Source organism: Panthera leo, chromosome D2 (assembly GCF_018350215.1).
Source record: "Panthera leo isolate Ple1 chromosome D2, P.leo_Ple1_pat1.1, whole genome shotgun sequence".
Classification (NCBI taxonomy): Eukaryota; Metazoa; Chordata; class Mammalia; order Carnivora; family Felidae; genus Panthera; species Panthera leo.
Window position 1 is genome coordinate 12,578,345 of NC_056689.1, and position 19,533 is coordinate 12,597,877.

Sequence of the window (19,533 nt, forward strand, 5' to 3'; positions counted from 1 at the left end):
TCTTTTTTATGTATGTGAAAAGAAGTATGGTCGTATTAAATTTTTAAAACTGCGGACAGCTGTAGTAAAGGACTCCTGAGTTGGCAGACAGTCTGTGTTTGTTGCCTTTCCCTTCTTTACCCCAAATAATTTTACCTTAAATTCCCACTTTCTCCCACCCATGGAGTTTGCTTTTGCAACTGCATGCAATTTCATTGTCTTCTCAGTACAACTGATTACAACAATTTGCATTTGGAAAAGGACCGCATTTGTTTCTTATTTGTGCCTACCCTCCAGTATTCTTAACCACATCTGTTTTGGAGAGGGCTTTCCCCAACAATCATAGGCTGCCTTCTGCCCTGGGGATCACTACTAGGCTCATTTAAGCCTCAAGAGATGGTTGTTTCAGCTTCTTCCCTGTGCATTTGAATGTAAGGAATTTAACATGTTATTTATTGGGTGTCTGCATTTAGACTTTCTCCACTGATTCATGCTGTCTGTCTTCACAGAGGAACAAACATGAAACAGGAAGTGCTTTTTTAAATGGGGAATAGTTGCTCTGTCTACCTCTTCATAATGTCAGCTGAGTTGAAACAATTGTACGTTAAGTGGCTCCAGCTGTTAGCCATGTGGTGCTGGGCATTTCACCCTGGGGTGTTTTGTGATGTAAGCGACTTGTTCTGCGCTGTGCAAATGGATGAAGAGCCTATTGTTTGGTGTGTTCCTTGGAGTGGGTGAATAGGTACATTCTTTATTTTTTAGATTTTTATTTATTTGTTTGTTTTTTAAAATAAGCTCTACACCCAACATGGGGATTGAACTCGCGATCCTGAGATCAAGAGTCACACACTCCACTGACAGAGCCAGCCTGGCGCCCCTAGATATTTCCTTCCTTCCTTCCTCCCTACCTGCCTCCCTCCCTCCCTCCACACGCCCAGCATGGAGCCCCGTTTGGGGCTTGAACTCAGGATCCTGAAATCAAGACCTGAGCTGAGATCAAAATCAAGAGTCAGACGCTTAACCGACTGAGCCACCTAAGCATTAGATACGTTCTTTAAAGGGGGCATTAAGTTGTGCTAGTAACACACTGAGCTGAAGTTTAACTTTGCTAAAGGAACTTCTTTTTCCCAGTGTGAACTGTAAATAAGATTTCAGGGCAATATTTACATCGGTCAATGTACTGAAAGTAGCTGGTTTCAATAAAGAAGTGGTATAGACAATAATATTACATTATTTATTACAGTTGTTGTTATTATTATTATTATTATTATTACTCTGTCAATAATTCAGTCAGCCTTTCTCAGGAATACATTCAGTCCATAAGAGTTTTGTGGTGTAACCTGTGGAGGCCATTTTTAGGCAAACAGGCTTGAGCAATGGAATGCAGAGAGGGACACACTGACCACATGGCTGACTACAGACAGGCCCTCGGCTCTGATCAAGGGGCTACTAACAATTAGGCACAGTTACCAAAAGAGGGAGAATTCCATCCATCGCCATACCGCCTCGCCTTCCCTCCTTAAGAGCAGCCCCCTCCCACTGCCTCCTTACAGACCACCTCTCCTCTGCTGTCCTGCCCACCACGCCCTTGTGTTGGATTCAGTAAACTTCTGTCTCCTTCGTTCTCCCTCAGGGGGATGTTTTCAGGTGGGCTTCTACCTGATCGTCACCCCACACGTGGGGCCCCCATCTGATCAAGAGACACCCCCTTTAGACACCACATAATCTACAGCAAGGAATGTGCTGGTGCCATTGGGAGTCAGGGCACCTGAGTTGGGGCCCCAAGGTAAGAACTGTGTTTGAAGGTAAACCGAGAGTTTACTTGAACAAAAATCAATTGGCATTGGACCGCATCCATACCTAGCAGGTAGAAATGAGCTCTGAGGAGCTGTACAAAATGGAAGACTTTCCTAGCCAGAAGGGAGCAGGAACAAGGAACTTTTATGCTAGGCGGAAAATGGATTGGTTATGGCCCAGTCCGTTTCCTTTTACGGGATGGTAGGGGTCTGTCTGGAGGGCAGATGACCTAGCTAGTGCTGATCAGGCAATTCCTGATTGACTGGCTTCTGATTCCATTTTGGGGAGAGCTGAAACTGTAATTAAGTCAAGTCTTGGTTTGGTGATGTGGAGCTTAGCATAAGCGACTCCACTGGGGCTTGTTGTCTTGTGGGTTTTTTTGTTTTGTTTTGTTCTTAACAATTCTCCCCCTTTTTAAAAAGTTTGTTCGTCTATTTTGAGAGAGCATGCAAGTTGGGGGAGGGGCAGAGAGAGAGAAAGAGAGAGAGAAGTCCAAGCAGACTCTGTGCTGTCAGCACAGAGCCCGATGTGAGGCTCGAACCCATGAACCATGAGATTATGACCTGGGCTGATATCAAGAGCCAGACGTTTAACTGACTGAGCCACCCAAGCACCCCACTGGCAATTCTCCCCTTTTGATCAGGCTCTCAGCCTGAGAGATGTGATCAGATTTTAAGGCATTATGCTTCTCCCAGCTCTTGAGGTCGTGCAGGTTTTATTGCCTCATCCTCCGTTTGCCGCGGCCTCCACGTGGTATTCATAGGTCAGTATGCCTTTCTGCTGCATCTATCTGGGGCATTTGCAGGTCATGACTTTGGGCTCACATTCCTTAAGTCAGTTATTCTCTTTGTTTCTTTTCTGATGATTTAGTGTTAGGAAGATCATCTGCTTGGTGGCTAGCGGCCGTAAACATGCATTTAAAGCTTCTGAGAAAACACAGTGTTTTGGGGAGACTACTATGATTATTATAAGGAAGATAATTCCCAATGTCTAGAGTGCTCTTTGGAGCCATGGCATCCAAGAACCAAACCAGTCAGAATCAAATAAAGTCAAAGAAAGACCCCATTGAAGGAGTCACTTTTTTTCTTTAATATTTATTTATTTTTGAGAGAGAGAGAGAGAGAGAGAGAGACAAAGCGTGAGCAGAGGAAGGGCAGAGAGAGAGGGAGACCCAGAATCCGAAGCAAGCTCCAGGCTCTGAGCTGTCAGCACAGAGCCCGACACGGGGCTTGAACCCACAGATTGTGAGATCATGACCTGAGCCGAAGTCGGACGCTTGACTGACTGAGCCACCCAGGGTGCTTCAATGGCACCCTGAAGGAGTCACTTTCTTAAGCTAAGTGCAGCAAGTGATGCTGGCCATAGCACACACACCTCCTTGCTCAGCTAAAAGATAATCAAGGGCTGTCCTATTATCGAGAACAATTTTGGGGAGGAAGGATTTGTGTTGGGCAGTTACTGCTTTAGCAGTAGATTCAGAGGTAGGTGCCACAGTTAGGGAGCATCGTCCTTGCATGCATTCATAAAGAGAAAAAGCAAGTAGTGAAAAGGAAAAAGGAATCAAATCTTCATAGTGGAGGTGAAGATCTTGATCTGTGACCGTGGGAGGGGCCGTCCACCTCGAGATGCTGTCTGCTTCTGGGGAGGAGCCTCCCTTGTCGATGTTAATTTTATAACTCCAGCTGGTGTGCCGTTCCAAGCATCTCGAGGGACTCTTTTTATTTGGGAGATGTGGACCTGAGGTTCAAGTCCCTGAAGGTTGACTGCTCTCTGGGTAGTGAGGAGGACCTGGTATAGTCCCTTACATGGAGGTTCAAGGACAGTCTTTGTTCTTAGTGATTCCAAATGAGAAGGGTAGGAGAAAATTGGAAATGTCAGTCTGGAGAGTTGTAGCCAGACATTTGAGGAAACTCGAAGAATTGATTTGAGGAACCTTGAAGAATCTGGTCCAAATTAGAGGTATATCACAAAACCTCGAACACAAATGAACGGGAGTAGAATCTGATATCCACAAGGTTACAGGGTGCCAGGGTGGCTCAGTCGGTTAAGCGTCCAACTTTGGTTCAGGTCGTGATCTCAACGGTTCGTGAGTTCGAGCCCTGCATCGAGCTCACTGCTGTCAGTACAGAGCCTGCTTCGGATCCTAGGTCTTCCTCTCTCTCTGCCCCTCCCCTGTTCTCTCCCTCTTTCTCTCAAAAATAAATAAAAATTAAAAAAAAATTATGATATCCACAAGGTTGTGTTATCAGTTTCTACTGAAATAATCACCCTTATTTCTATCAAAGATAATCATAGACTAATCTGTTTGTAAAATAAATTGAAAAATTACATTTGGGGGCGCCTGGGTGGCTCAGTCGGTTGGGCGTCCGACTTCGGCTCAGGTCATGATCTCGCGGTCCGTGAGTTTGAGCCCCGCATCGGGCTCTGGGCTGACAGCTCAGAGCCTGGAGCCTGTTTTGGATTCTGTGTCTCCCTCTCTCTCTGACCCTCCCCTGCTCATGCTTTGTCTCTCTCTGTCTCAAAAATAAATAAATGTTTAAAAAAAAAAAAAGAAAAATTACATTTGACCAGACTATTTGCGTTAAGTGCAGCAAGAATAGTGATTGACTGTATAGGCTTTAAAAATCCACTTTGCTGGAACTTTTCATAAGGAATCTTAGATTGGACTTTTAAAACCTCTCCAGACTAAGAAGCCAAGCAAGCCAAAGACTCACCATCAGACTTCACCTGAAATCCCTATAGATTTGGGTGAATTTCTCTCTTCAAGAGGTCCCCAAGATATCCTGAGATTCCTATGGCTGCTGGGAAGTGACTGTCCTTACCTGGTTAGGCTGCCAGGAACCCTATAAGCAAGACACCAGGCTGGTTTTTCCAAGGTGCTGTTTTTGGCTCTGCAAAGTCAGTTTTAGTTTCTCAAAGCTGTTTGGTCCTATCTGATTCTGTGCACATTCTCAAATCTGACATACCAGTCGAAGCCTTGGTCATATAACCAATGTTTCCCGTTGTGTCCAAGAGAGAACAGATTCTTACTGAACTTATGCAAATATCAATATAGATATGAAAATAACAATACTAAGTTTCCACATTCTGGAGGAACCAGGTAGGGATAAAAAGTAAATATTTAATGTATACTTACAAAGGTACGGGCACCTGGATGGTCCAGTTGGTTGAGCATCCAACTTCCGCTCAGATCATGATCTCACAGCTTGTGAGTTCTGAGTTCTGAGCCCCATGTTGGGCTCCCTGCTGTCAGCGGAGGCTGCTTTGGATCCTCTGTCTCCCTCCCTCTGCCCCTCCCTCGCTTGCATGCGTGCGCATGTGCGCGCGCTCTCTCTCTCTCTCCCCCCCATCTCTCAAAAATAAATTAACATTAAAAAATTATACTTACGGGGCGCCTGGGTGGCTCAGTCGGTTAAGCGTCTGACTTCGGGTCGCGTCCGACTCAGGTCACGATCTCGCGGTCCGTGAGTTAGAGCCCCGCGTCAGGCTCTGGGCTGATGGCTCAGAGCCTGGAGCCTGCTTCCAATTCTGTGTCTCCCTCTCTCTCTGCCCCTCCCCCGTTCATGCTCTGTCTCTCTCTCTGTCCCAAAAATAAATAAAAAAAAAAAGTTGAAAAAAAAATTAAAAAAAAATTATACTTACAAAGGCAAACTTTACAAAATTAAAAAGTAAAAATGCTTTCCTTGAAGCTGAAAAAAACCAAAACATTAAGGAACCAGCAATGTCTCAAAGACTAATTTGTTAAAAAAAAATAATAATAATCCTCATTAGTTCATTCAGTCCCATGGTATTAATTCTTGTCCTGCTTTAATCCAGTTTGTCCATGAGTTCTGGAAATTCGTACCCAGTGCAGTTTTATAATCTTCAAGTTCCCAGAGACGTGTACTCTCGAGTATTTGTTGAGTCCTTTCCCCCTGTCTTTCTGATGATGAGGCACTTTTGCGAAAGCGTCAGAGTAAAATAAACATCTGTAAGTGACAAAAAACATAAAATGACCATGTTTCAACATCTGATGAGAGTTGTTATAACAGAATTGTAATTATAATAGAAAATTTGGTTGTTTCTGTGACCTACAACATTTTAAGACATTAACTGGAAATGGGACTGATAACATTACACCAGGACATACCAGATTTTTAGCAATTTCACACAATTTCTAGAGCACGTATATTAGTAATATGCATTTGTACAATATAACCTAATAAAGTTTAGCATCTTGGCCCCTGGGTGGCTCAGTTGATTGAGCTGAGTGTTCGGCTCAGGTCATAATCTCATGGTTCCTGAGTTTTGAGCCCTGCTGTGCTGACAGCTTAGAGCCTGGAGCCTGTTTTGGATTCTGTGTCTCCCTCTCTCTCTGCCCCTCCCCTGCTTGTGCGCTCGCTCTCTCTCTCTCTCTCTCAAAAATAAACATTTAAAAAATTTTTTAAAAATAAAAAAACCTCTTATTATTTCTAGTAGTTTTAATTACATATGTTAATTAGAATTCTTAAGTATTAAAATCCTTAATTCCTGGTGAACACTAAGAAGTAAGCAATTGTAGACTGACAAATTTATAAATACATTTTATAATTTCTAGAAGTATATTCTTCCTAATCGTAAATTTTCCAATGTGGCACAGAACATGTTTACTAATACACCCTAAAAATCTTGACTTCCTCTAGAAAAGAAAGCCAAAGGATGATAAATAAGTCTGTGTTCAGTAATTACTGTTTCAGTGTTTTATCTTATTTGGAAACGATCTAGATATTCAGTGAATATCCATCATTTAACTTATCTCAGTATAACTTTAAGGTTTCAAGTTACGAAAAAGATTTTGGAAACTAGTTTTATGTAGACATATCGTAAAGCATCATTATTGTTGAAAAGTTCATTTATAAACTTTTATCTTACTTGCATGCATTTAACTCACTTGTTCTGAACAGTTATGTTTAGGTAAACCATGAAAATTTCACAAGACATGAAACAGGTTAACCATTATCTGAAGTTATTTTTTCTTATTGACAAATTTCTGTAATAGAGAGATCAGTAGTTATTTGACTTGTAGTAAATCTATGTGGAATAAAAGTATTCTATATTTAATGTTGATAACTCTAAATGAAACTCTAAAGACAAGCCTGTTTTAATTAAACCAACAAACTTAAACTAGCTTCTGTGTACCAAATATTATCCTAGATCACTTGCAAAACCGTTGGGTTAGTTTCATATTTCTGAGAGCATACTTGATTTATAGAATGTGTTTTTGTCTTTAAGCCAATTAAAGAGAGCCCTTTACAACTTCATCGTGGCATTACTATGTGGAAGTAGAAGAAAAATCACACATTTATAATATCCATACGTAAACACATAGACAGATGCCAACAGAGATCTTCTGGCTTTTATTTTAAAAGCTTTGCCGTGAGGCAAAACTAACTAGTTTATAGACGAACAGTTGGATCCAAATTTTCTTTCTGGCGGATGGAAAGTTTATCTGCTCAGATGGCAGGTGGCTGAAGCTTTTTAGTAATATTTGTGGAAGAGACTTGAGATTTGTATTTGTCCTTGGCAAGTAACCTTATGGAGGCTGTGGACTAGATTTGGGCCCAGAGAGCTTTTTTAACTTTATATTTTTAAAAGCCTCCTCCTCCCCTCTTTTTCCCTTCTGTCTCAGGTGACTGTGAGCCTTGTTTTACTTACCTCCTTGGGGTATTTACATTTCAAAGAAACGTGGTAACATTTACATCTTCAAGGGACCTTGGGAGAAAGCTAGTTTTCTTCTAGGAGTTTTAGGGTCTATTTGTCTATTATCAGAAGGGTAGGGTAATTACTACTTAAATTGTTCCTTCATTTTCTGAAAAGCAGGAAGGTTCTGATTCCAAAGTTCTGATCTTTTACAACATCTGTAGCCATTCTGAGATGAATAGGGGGGTTTTGGGAGATGGTCGAGATAGGTAGACTTTGAATTGTTTCTAGAGCTGCATTTCTGGTTTTGCGAAGATTTGTAAGATAGGGACAGTTGCTCTTAATTCTGAAAACTGGCTTATAGTCTTAAAGGTATCCAGGGGCTGAACCGCCCATCTAACTACACTGGCTTCAATTTGCTTCTTTTTATCAGGGAGAAGATCTTCAACCAAGATGGAAATCACAAGATTCTTGTGTTCTAGGTTTAGAGCTGTTGGTCTTTGGAATATTTTAGTAAATCCTTCCAGGAAAGACTTGAGAATGTGTTTCTTTCCCTCCGGGTTACATGGTTTCATTTTAGTTCGGGTGAGAAGGCCTAAAAAGTGTTCACCTCTCATCTCTGAAGACCGGCTTCCAGGCTGGCCCACTTCTGACCATAGAGCTACTTAACAAGATCCTTTCAAATATCTTGTCAGGTTTCAACAGGCACAAACGGTAAATATTCCTGGCAGTATTGAACAATCCCTTGAATACAAGAGGCATCCCCAAAGAGGGTGCGGAGGATACTGCCTGCCCAAGATAACCACCAGCCTCCCCCGAACATAACGGAAAGAATGAAAGACTTAGTTCTCCTGAGAGCTGGCAATGGTTGATAGGACCCTAGCCGCAAATGGAGTGCAACGCACATCTCTGGCCAAATTTGGGGGGCCCCCAACCTGACACAAAGCAAGATAAATAAGAAGGCAGTAGCTGTCCCCGGGAGAGAAAGGATCAACAACCAATGGGTACCCAAAAGTAAATTCTCGAGAGTCACAATTCAAAGACCTTATTGTTACAAATGTCTTTTTGCCTGCCAATCTGAATTTGGAAAGGAAGGGACAGCATGAAATTTTACCTTCCTCTCTCAACCAGGCGCTACAGATAGAGATCTGGGACAGCTGACTTTGGCGAGAATTCTCACCATTTGCTGGCTTTTGCTAGTTTTCCCAGGATCCCATCTGTAGGCTCTGGAGGGAGTGGGGTGTCCCAGCAGGTCATATCCTGGTCACCAGAAACCATAGGGCAGGAAAAATAATTTTCCCTCTACCTTTTATGGTGAGTGCTTGGCTGAGACCCCTTTTTCTGTAGGATACCTCATAAATGGATAAGCTTATCTAGGTTAAAAGTTCTCCACTGTGGGCCACTGTATTTCAAGATTATCTTTGGTAAGGTCAACCTGTTTGTTCCTCCTTAAAACAAAATTTTATTCCCCCGAGGCCTCATGCTGGACCCAGGCCAGCTTAGATTGGATCAGTCCGACACTGGACCCAGATCTGGCAGATACGTTTCTTAGGACTTCTTAAATCTACAGGTTCCCCTCACAGCCTTTTTTCTTGAAATGTATTTATTAAAGAAACTGGGTATTTGCCCTTCACAGTGTCCCATACTTTGGATTTTGCTGATCATGTCCCTACAGTATCATTGAACATGTTCTTCTGGGCCCTGTATTTCCTATAAACTGGTGGTTAGATCTGGAGACTTGTTACCAGTTTAGATTTATGCAGACTCTTCTTTTTTTAAACCTCACTCCTTCTCGTTTTTTTTTTTTAAGCTTATTTATTTATTTTGAGGTGGGGGGAAGGGTAGAGAGAGAGGGAGAGAGAGAGAATCCCAAGCAGGCTCCACACTGTCAGTGCAGAGCCTGACATAGGGCTCGAACCCACGAACCCTGAGAGCATGACCTGAGCCAAAATCAAAAGCTGGACGCTTAGCCGACTGAACCACCCAAGGCATCCCAACAGACTCTGTTTTATTTTTTCATTTTTATTTTTTTATTTTTAAAAGTGAAAATTTTTAAAAATGTTTATTTTTGAGACAGAGAGAGACAGAGCGTGAGTGGGGGAGGGGCAGAGAGAGAGGGAGACACAGAATCCGAAGCAGGCTCCAGGCTCCGAGCTGTCAGCCCAGAGCCCGAGGCGGGGCTCAAACCCGTAGACTGTGAGATCATGACCTTAGCCGAAGTTGGACACTTAACCGACCAAGCCACCCAGGTGCCCCCAGACTCCTTGTTTTAATCATTGGTGTGATGGACCAATGACCAGTGGGAAGGACCTCCGTTAACACATCATGCCGTGATCCTTCATGCGTTCACAAACGGAACTCATGCACCTTCGGGCACTATTTCTAGAACAACCTTGGTATTCAGGCCTTATTCTGTATGAATCTCCTCACCCTATTTTCTAGAGGAAGTCAGGAAGGGACGGGGCTAACACATACCAGGCATTGTCGAAGCTTTGCAGCTACAGTAGTGACCAAGGTGGACCCTGTCCCGGCTTTCGAGGGGACACACTGCCTCGCGGGGAAAGCAGCCAGAGCTAGCACATGAGTAAATAAGGTCATTACACAGCGTGTTCTGCACTTGGAAGGACACAAACAGGAAGTGGGGACAGAAATGGGGGGCCAGGGAGTGAGGGAAGAGAGGAAAGAAGAGGAGGAGACTATGCTGGCTACCTCTCTTAGAGGCTGTACCTCCCTGAGCTCTGGAGGACGGGAGTGAGCCAGTTATGTGACTGTATGGGGCTGGGGAGACAGTGCTGCTGGTGGCAGGGTTGGAGAGCATGCCAGGGACCTTGGAGGTGGGACACATGGGACATGGCCGGGGAAAGGGAAAAGAATCATGGGCGACTCTCCAGTTTCCTGGCTTAAGCAATGCGGCAAATGGCATGGATCTCTGAGTAGTTCCCACTCTGTTCCCTTTGGAGGTTTTAGTGCCCACGTCCGTCCTCCTGGCCTCTTAAGAACCTTCTAGGCCCTTCCCTTTGTGTCCCCTGTGCTTCTGTTGCTTGCTTGACTTTAAGAAGGAGAAAAGGAACCAGACAATGGGAGCATCACACCCTTGAGAGGTTTGTACAGTGAGACTGGCATCCAAATGTAAGAGAATATTATTGTTCAAGTCAGCCATTAATTGGTATGTCTCAAACAAACAAAGAAACATTTACTGGGGAGTTTTTTCTTTTTAAAGCATATTTCTGTTAAGTTTATTTATTTATAGTGAGAGAGAGAGAGAGGGAGAGAGAGAGAATCCCAAGCAGGCAGCACACTGTCAGCACAGAGCTGCCTGCGGGGCTCGAACTCACAAACCGTGAGATCATGACCTGAGTGGAAAGGACAAGTCAGATGCTTCACTGACTGAGCCACCCAGGCGCCCCCCGGAAGAAGTGTAAAGCTAAGAGTCAGACGATACTTCTGGATGTTCTGTATACGACGTTTATACTCTGTTGTCATCTTTCTTCGTTATCACCAGCAACTGAGCCACATGTACCATTAAAAAATGGCTGAAAAGTAATTGTGCAGGACAGATCCTAATGAGGGTTATGTGGTCTGTGTCCAAAGCATTTGCAGTGTTCTCGATACTTGTCTAAACACTCGATTCCCAAAGCAGTCCTTGTGATAATAGAAACAGCCCCGTGCCCAGATTCTAAATAAGAAAAGACACCGGGAATGTTTTCAAAATTGTGGGACTGACTTAAATGCCACCGGAAAACAGCTTTTTAAAACTAAGTTGTGTGCATGTGGCCTCCGTGTGATCGCTTCCCACTAGCGGCTGGTAACTGCCAGCTTCTGGAGGCTTTGGGAGAGTGAGCTGTTTCCCACGCCCCCACACACAAGTCCCGCTGGGATGTCCGTGCGGGGAGATGTGTGGATGGGCTGGCGGGACGAGAGGGTGAGAAATGAGCTGGCAGCGCTCCTTCCCCGACTCCCTTCTCCGCAGCCTCCCAGCAGCACGCTCTGGAAAATCATCACTGTGCCAGATGGTGCTGGAAATTGTGTCCTCTAAACAGTTAACAGCCCGTGAAGACGGGTGTAAAGGGAGGGCTTTGCAAAGTCCACGCGGAACTCCCAGAACTCTTGTGGCTTTCTCTTCCTGGAGCCCAGATCTGCTCCACCCCTTTGAACCTTTTCACCCAGTTCTCGGCCTGTTGCAGGGTTTGGTCTTTAGTTCTCTTAAGTGTCTACCCCGCCCCCTTCTCTAGTAGTGAGGTCTGTAGCGAGTGGAGGAGAAGGCTGAAGGAGGGAAGGGGTGGGGGGAAATAAGTGACTTGGAAAACCCAACCTCCCTCCCGCCGGAAGCCTTCTCTAATCGACTCCTTAACAATAAAGAGTGCCTTGTTTGCATTCATGTTCTTCTGATCCACAGCCTCTTAAAGAGCACACTAAGGTGCCATTTGCAAAATCTCTCCCATTTGATTAGGGCAGTTTTTTAAAAGTTGACTTATTTTTGAGAGAGAGAGAGAGAGAGCGCGCGCGCGCACACACACACACACACACACACACACACACACACACGCATAAGCGGGAAAGGGGCAGAGAAAGGGAGGCAGAGAATCCCAAGCAGGCTCTCCACTGTCAGCACAGAGCCCGATGCAGAACTCAGACTACGAACTGCCAGATCATGACCTGAACCAAAATCAAGGGTTGGACCCTTAACCGACTGAGCCACCCAGGCGCCCCTAGGGCATTCTTATTCACAAATTCTTGGAGTAAAACGAGCAACCGGAGCGATGTTCTGTGTCATCATAGGGATTGTGCACTAACAAGAAAGAGCAAGGGGGTCAAAGCCTCATTCTTAGCATGGCTTTGCAGAAGACCCAAGCACTCCCACCACCAAGTGCCTTCCATCAAGGGGCTCTTTGTCCCCCTCCCTTTTTTCCCCAAGGAGTGTGGGGGTTAGCCGGATGAGAACACTGAGCTCTTTTTGTAGGGCGTTAAAACTGATTTCAAGGGGGCTGTACACAGTGATTAAAGAGGGCCAACTTTGGAGTCTGGCTCCCTGGGTTCGAATCCCAGTGCTGACACTTGGTACCTTTGGACAAATTGATTTAACTTACCTCATTTTCTCCACCAGAAAAACATGGAAAATAACAGTATCTAGTCTTATGGGGTTCTTCTAAGGATTAAATGTTAATAAGATGTCTGGAACATGGGGGCACCTGGGTGGCTCAGTTGGTTAAGCATCTGACTGCTGTTTTCAGCTCAGGTCATGATCTCACATCTCGTGAGATCGAGCCCTGCGTCGGGCTCTGCACTGACAGTGAGGAGACTGCTTGGGATTCTCTGTCTCCCTCGCTTTCGGCCCCTGCCCCGCTCATGCTTCTCTGTCTCTCTCTTAATAAATAAATAAACTTAAAAAAAAAAAAAAAGATGCCTGGAACATGATAAACAGTCAGTGTTATCTATTATTTTGACAGATTAAACCAGACATAATCATTAATGATACCATAATGTCCCATTTAAATGTACTTTTTTTTTTTTTTTAAGTTTATTTATTTACTTGGAGAGAAAGCCAGCACAAGCAGGGGAGGAGCAGAGAGAAGGAGAGACAGAATCCCAAGCAAGCTCTGTGCCATCAGCACACAGCCCGATGCGGGGCTCGAACTCACCAACTGTGAGATCATGACCTGAGCTGAAACCACGGTCAGACGCTCAACCGACTGTGCCACCCAGGCGCCCCGACGTGTACTTCTTCTTTTTTTTTTTTTTTTTAAGAGATACGCTTCCAATTTATTTTATTTATTTATTATTACCTTTTTTTAAGTAAGCTCGACACCCAAAGTGGGGCTTGAATGCACGACCCTGAGATCAAGAGTCCCATGTTCCACTGACTGAGCCAGCCAGGTGCCCCCAAATTGACTCGTTACTTATTGTATTGTCATCTGTTTGTGTCAATCCTTCCCCATATCCTTCTGGATCATGGGATCCTTGAAGGCAGAGCCTGGGTACTACCCACAGCACCTGACACAATCCTGGCATGTAACGACTACTCAGTTTGTTGGGGAACGTGATGAAGGCTTTCACAATGGCTTATGTGTGAGGGGTGCTTTGCAAGAGGCAAAGCACGCATGCATGGAAAGCCCAAGATTTGAAGTTCAAGACACGTGTCCGAGGTTGGGTGACTGGTCTATGCCAGAGTCAGGTCCTGTGATTCTCGGCCCTGGAACCTTCCACTGGGTCATCCTGCTGAGGAGGGCAGTCCCGAGTCTTACAGTTCGGGACCCTGCCCTTCTCCAGTTCCGTTGTATTTGACGGATGGGGGGGTGGCTGTGGCAGTGTTCCGTGAGTGGCAGTTCAGAGTCCCTGAGGAAGACGTTTTTTTTTCCACATGCCTCGTAACTATGCTTGGTTTTGTACAGGTCACCACAAATGGCATTATTGCCATGAGTGAACCCCCGGCCAAAGAATCCTCCCCTGGGCTCTTCCCACCGACCTTCGGAGTAGTTGCACCTTTCCTGGCGGACTTGGACACGACAGATGGCTTTGGGAAGGTTTATTACCGGGAAGACTTATCCCCCTCTGTCACTCGGCTGGCAGCGGAGTGTGTCCAGAGAGGGTTCCCAGAAATCTCTTTCCAGCCCAGTAGCGCGGTGGTTGTCACTTGGGAATCCGTGGCCCCTTACCAAGGGCCCAGCAAGGACCCCGCCCAGGAAGGCAAGGTAAGCGCTCACCCAGGTACAAGTGCAAATACTCCACAGGTTAGCTTTGTACACTTCAGTCTTCCTCGAAGGAGGGAAAATACTTGAGTGAGTCGAGAAGCCGTCTCTAGATCTGAAGTCACTGTTCAGGACACGCCTCTGTTTCTCCTTAGAAAAATAATTTCACTCCGCCATTATTTAATGTTTACAGTATTACAGAGGAGAGAGAACCTTGAAAGGTCCCTAACCACTCCCTTTAAACACAGGAGGTTCCAGGTTGGTGGTTCCCAAAGTGTGTACCATAGAACACCCAGTCCTGCACGAGAGTCCTTGAGAAAAAAGCCCCCCCTGGGCAAATAAATTTGGAGATGCAAAACTTTCTCTCTCTCCTGGTGACTCACTCTGAAAAGTCCTACGATAAAGAAGACCGTGTAATTTTCTTTTTAAGTTTATTTGTTTATTTTGAATGAGAGAGAGCATACGAGCATGCAAGCAGGGGAGGGGCAGAGAGAGAGAGGGGGGGGAGAGAGAGAGAGAGAGAGAGAGAGAGAGAGAGAGAGAGAGAGAGAGAGAGAATCCCAAGCAGGCTCTGCACTGTAAGCACAGAGCCTAGTGTGGGGCTCATTCTCACCAACCGTGAGATTGTGACCTGAGCAGAAACCAAGAGTCAGGTGCTTAACCGACTGAACCACCCGGGAGCCCCGAAACTGGCTTAATGTTTTAAAAAAATTTAGGAGTGCCCAAACCTTTTGGCCAGATTCTTTTTTCCCCTCCCGAATAAGACCCGTTACATCCCACAGAACACGCTTGGGGAAAGTCTGTCGTGGGCCTGCGTGACACAGTTTGCTTTTTGTATCTGTGTGAGTGCCGTCCTTGGAAACTGCTTAAAACCTGCCATTTCTGAAGTGTCTGTCCCTGTCACTTGAGTGATAAATGCCCAACCCCTTGTGCAGAGCCCTTGCCTGCCTCTTGGGCCTAATCTCCCCTTACTTCTCCACACACCCTTTGCAGCACAATTTCCACCAAATTGTTAGCAATTCTCTGATCATCCTGCTCCCCACCCCCCCCCCCTCCAATATCTTGCACTTGCTTTCCTCTCTGCTTGTGACAGCCTCTCCCCCGACTCCCACGGCTGGTGTCGAACTTGTACTTGAGCCTCCCAACTTGCCCAGCCTTGTCTGCTCCCTCCCTCCCAGCATCGGGCACTTCTTTCTGTGGCTGCAATAGCACTTGGATACAACTCCCTTATAGAATCTGCCCCCCGTTGTTTTTTAAGAGTTTATTTTTAAGTAATCTCTACACCCAACGTGGGGTTCGAACTCCCAACCCCAAGATCATGAGTCACATGCTCTACTGACTCAGCCAGCCAGGCACCCCTGTCCCCTAGTTTTGCAATGTTTTCTTCACATGTCCGTCTTCCCATCTGGACCAGAAATTTTCAAGCACAGGGACCATGTATTTATAGGAAAGATAACCAATATTTAAGGAATATCTCTCTGTGCCTGGCCCTTCATATTTCACACAGATCTCCTATCGTTTCTGCGAAGTAGATGGTTTTCTCTCCATCTGGCAGATTCAGAAATCCAGGCTTAGAGAATTTAAGTAACAGGCCCAAAGTCACACAACCCGTGATGAGTCAAGCAAGGATTTGGATCCACATCTGTTTTCTTCCAGAGCTCACGATTCTTCTTACTGTGTGTTGCTTGGGCTCAACAGATGTATGCTAAATGCTGTTGAGCATGATGTTTGAATAAGTTTCATAGCAATGGAAACAAATTCTATGGATAAGAATTTGCCAAGTTACATAAGATTTAGGTCTGGAGGTACCATCTCTGTAATTTTTGGCTAACCTTCATGCAGAAAGTATTCGTTCATTAATTGGAAAATTTCATGTTGACAAAGGCTCAGAAATATTTAAGTGGAGCCATCCTGGAATACTTGGTTTTTGCTACAAAAATACTTTTAGAATAAGGTGAGGACATTGCCATCTCTGGATGTTCTCTGTGTAGTCTGGGAAATAGAACAATTTAAGATCCATCGATAGTTTCCTGAGTAACTCAACCTCAACTCATCTTCACAGAGAAACACATTCCAGGCTGTTCTGGCCTCCTCTGATTCCAGCTCCTACGCCATTTTCCTTTATCCTGAAGACGGTCTGCAGTTCGACACGACATTTTCAAAGAAGGATGAGACCCAAGTTCCCGCTGTGGTTGCATTCAGTCAAGGTGTACAAGGATTTATATGGAAGAGCGATGGAGCTTATAACATATTTGCCAACGACAGAGAATCAATTGGCAATTTGGCCAAGTACGCTTTCTTTATTCTTCAGTCGATTATCCCCTTCGTGATCATTTCACTATTAAGATGATCATTTTATTATTTTACTAAGGATGATATATGATATAATGGGCACTATGGAACATTACCTAAAAGTGTTCCCACAGATTTAAACTTTGTATGTAGTTTTTTATATTATGTAGTGTTTTTTTCCTGATGAACTAAAAGTAATACACTCTTAGGATGAGCAAGTTTCCTATTTTTTAGATCTCATGCTTTCTACCATCTCTTCTGCAAGTATAAAGGTAGAAATAAAAGCTATTCAAACCCTATCTCCTGCTATGAACCCAGGGCTGAGAAAAACCTTCTCCCGCCACACGGACTAGAGGAGAAATTCTCACAACAGAAATAGTGCTCTCTTGGGCTATTTCGTAGAATTTGGCGGAAGCGGGGAAAGCTCAGACTACTTTTTCTGAAACTAAAATCTTTCCTCTCCCAGTGTGCTTTAAAAAATGAAGAAAGAACACCCTCCCTCAACATCATATTGTCAAATTGACTCTAAAACTCCCCTGCCCTTGACTTAATGGCCTGCTTAGCAACTGGCTTTATATGGGTGAGGAAAGCCCTCATTTATACTTCTTGCCTATTTCCATGGTGTAAATTCTCCTTTATTGGCCGCTTTCCGGCTACCCATTTCGTGTTGCTCAACCATGGGGCTCAGAAGAGAACCATTCTCAGCACGCAGATGCAATAGATTTCAATAACTTCCAGAACATGGAGGCGATCGTAAAATAAATCAACGTGATGAGTTTCAAGTATTTGTTGCCTTTGTTTTTTTAATGTAATTTATTTAATTATAAGTTTACGTAATTTAATTACTTACAATGGCTGTGTTTAATAACTGGCTTGCAAAATTGCTAACATTTAACAACTGGTTCTCATGAGCTGGTGCTAGCAAGGTCCTGTACACCCTTGCCTTTCCTGGAAGTCCCTGGCAGACAGATTGAATACACATCTTATTTCTGCAGGGCTTTCTGGATCCTCATCCCCCGTCCCACCCCAGCATCTTGCTCAGTGTTCCCCACCGAGGAACGTCTGTCCCCTCCTTCCGCTGCAGAAGCTGGTCATTTTGCGTAGTTTCTGATAGGAGCACTTCCGATCACAGACACATAAGAACAGTAAACATGGTGCCAAGAGGAGAGATTAGGGTTATTCTGCTGTGTTTTTTAATTATAAAAGGCCTTTAGATTCTGAATCTCATTTGCATCTCACTGTACCTTTGGAACATAAAAAGGTAAACTGAGGCCTGTCCAAGATTCCATGGCTGATAGGCTTGGGATTTCTGATCATCCAAGTCTGTACTGTTTTCACTCACAACACCTCTGACACCAAATAGGTGGGATTTCCCCCCCCCCCCCCCCCCCCCCCCCCCCCCAGCCCCATACCAAGCAATACTCTAACTCTCTGGACATCCACTTGGTGTCCTACAATTCAGTTCAGTTCTGACACTAACAGCCCAGGGTGAGCACGGACCCCACTGGTTAAGGGCTCAGTCCCGCAAGACCGGCCCCACTGCAGATGCCAGCCACACTTTCCAGGTTGCCACTTGTACTTCTGATCAACCAGCTCTATAAATTGGGGGTTTCTTTGACCCCACCCCCACCCCCACCCCGCTCAGGTTGGATAATTTGCTAGAATGGCTCAGACTCAGAGAAGCACTTTTCTTACTATCACCAGTTCATTTTATGTTCTTTTTTAACGTTTATTTATTTCAAGAGAGAGAGGGAGTGAGAGTGTGGTAGGGGCAGAGAGAGGGGTGGGAGAGAGAGAGAGAGAGAGAGAGAGAGAGAGAGAGAGAATCCCAAGCAGGCTCCGCACTGTCAGAGCAGAGCCCAATGCAGGGTTTGAACTCACAAACTGTTGAGATCACGACATGAGCCGAAACCGAGTTGGACACATAACCGACTGAGGCACCCAGGCGCCCCACCAGTTTATTTTAAAGGATACAAGTCGGAAACAGCCCGGATAGAAGAAATGAATAGGGCAAGGTGTGGGAGGGAGAGGAGGCTTGAACCCTCCATGCTACCCCTGGGCACACCACCCACCAACGCAAAAGCTCTCCCAACCTCATCGTTTAGGGTTTTTTTTTTTTAACATAAGCATGATGGATAAACTCATCGGCCTTGATGATTAACCCAGTCTCCAACCCCCTCCCCTCTCTGGAAGTCAGGGCGTGGGGCTGAAAGTTCCAACCTTCCAACCTTGCCCTGGTCTTTCTACTGTCCCGCCCCCATCCTGAAGCTCCCCAGGGTTGCAGCCACCACTCGTTCATTGGCAGAGAAAAGCCCATCTCATCACTCCAGAGATTACAAGGATTTTAGGAGCACCGTGGCAGAGCCAGAGGTTTCAGGCTGATGCCAGACCCCCAGGGCTCCTTCTGCTTGGTTAGTGGGGGCGGTTTGTGGTTGCTGGCCTGTTTTTAAGAAGCCCATCCTTCCCCTCTAGGAGCAGTAACTCCGGGCAGCAGGGCGTCTGGGTGTTTGAGATCGGGAGCCCGGCCACGGCCAGCGGTGTAGTGCCCTCCGACGTGAGCCTCGGACTGGATGACGGAGCAGAATATGATGATGAAGATTACGACTCGGTGACACATCTGGGCCTAGAGGACGTGGGCACGACATCCTTCCCCTATGAGGCTCCGAGAAGCGGAGACCCCAGCATGCACAGCGTGCCCTGGGTCCTCTCCCCCCGCCGCCTGCCCACCGAGAGGCCCCCTGGACCTCCCGGACCTCCTACGGAGAGGACCAGATCTTTCCAGCTGCCGGGGGAGAGGTTTCACCAGCAGCACCCACAGGTCATAGACGTGGATGAAGTTGAGGAAACAGGAGTGGGTAAGGCCTTTGAGGTTGCAGCTGGTATGTTCCTGGACACTTGGGCTTCCAGACAGGAGTCCTGCTGGGGGGATGTCAGTCGTGTGTCTCACATGGTGGTTTGTGAGGACGTGAGCTGGGGAAGTAGAGGCAGACCCCGTTCTCAGCCGTAGAGCTTCGGTGGATGGGCCTGATGGCTTCAAAGACTCCAAGCCATCTTTTGGGATTAGGGCTGAGGTTACGGGGGACTGCTGAGCGGGTGCTCTTTCAAGTTTCCTCTTACTCCT

At 45.5% G+C, this 19,533-nt stretch overlaps 1 protein-coding gene across 1 annotated transcript in view; it reads left to right on the forward strand.

Moving 5' to 3' along the window:
- Window positions 1–19,533, forward strand: part of NID1 (nidogen 1) — an 83,202-nt gene that overhangs the window by 14,602 nt on the left and 49,067 nt on the right. Inside the window, exons 2-4 of the mRNA XM_042908467.1 lie at window positions 13,824–14,123; window positions 16,183–16,409; window positions 18,885–19,267. Coding sequence (XP_042764401.1) covers window positions 13,824–14,123; window positions 16,183–16,409; window positions 18,885–19,267 — 910 coding nt within the window. The remainder of the gene's footprint in view (window positions 1–13,823; window positions 14,124–16,182; window positions 16,410–18,884; window positions 19,268–19,533) is intronic.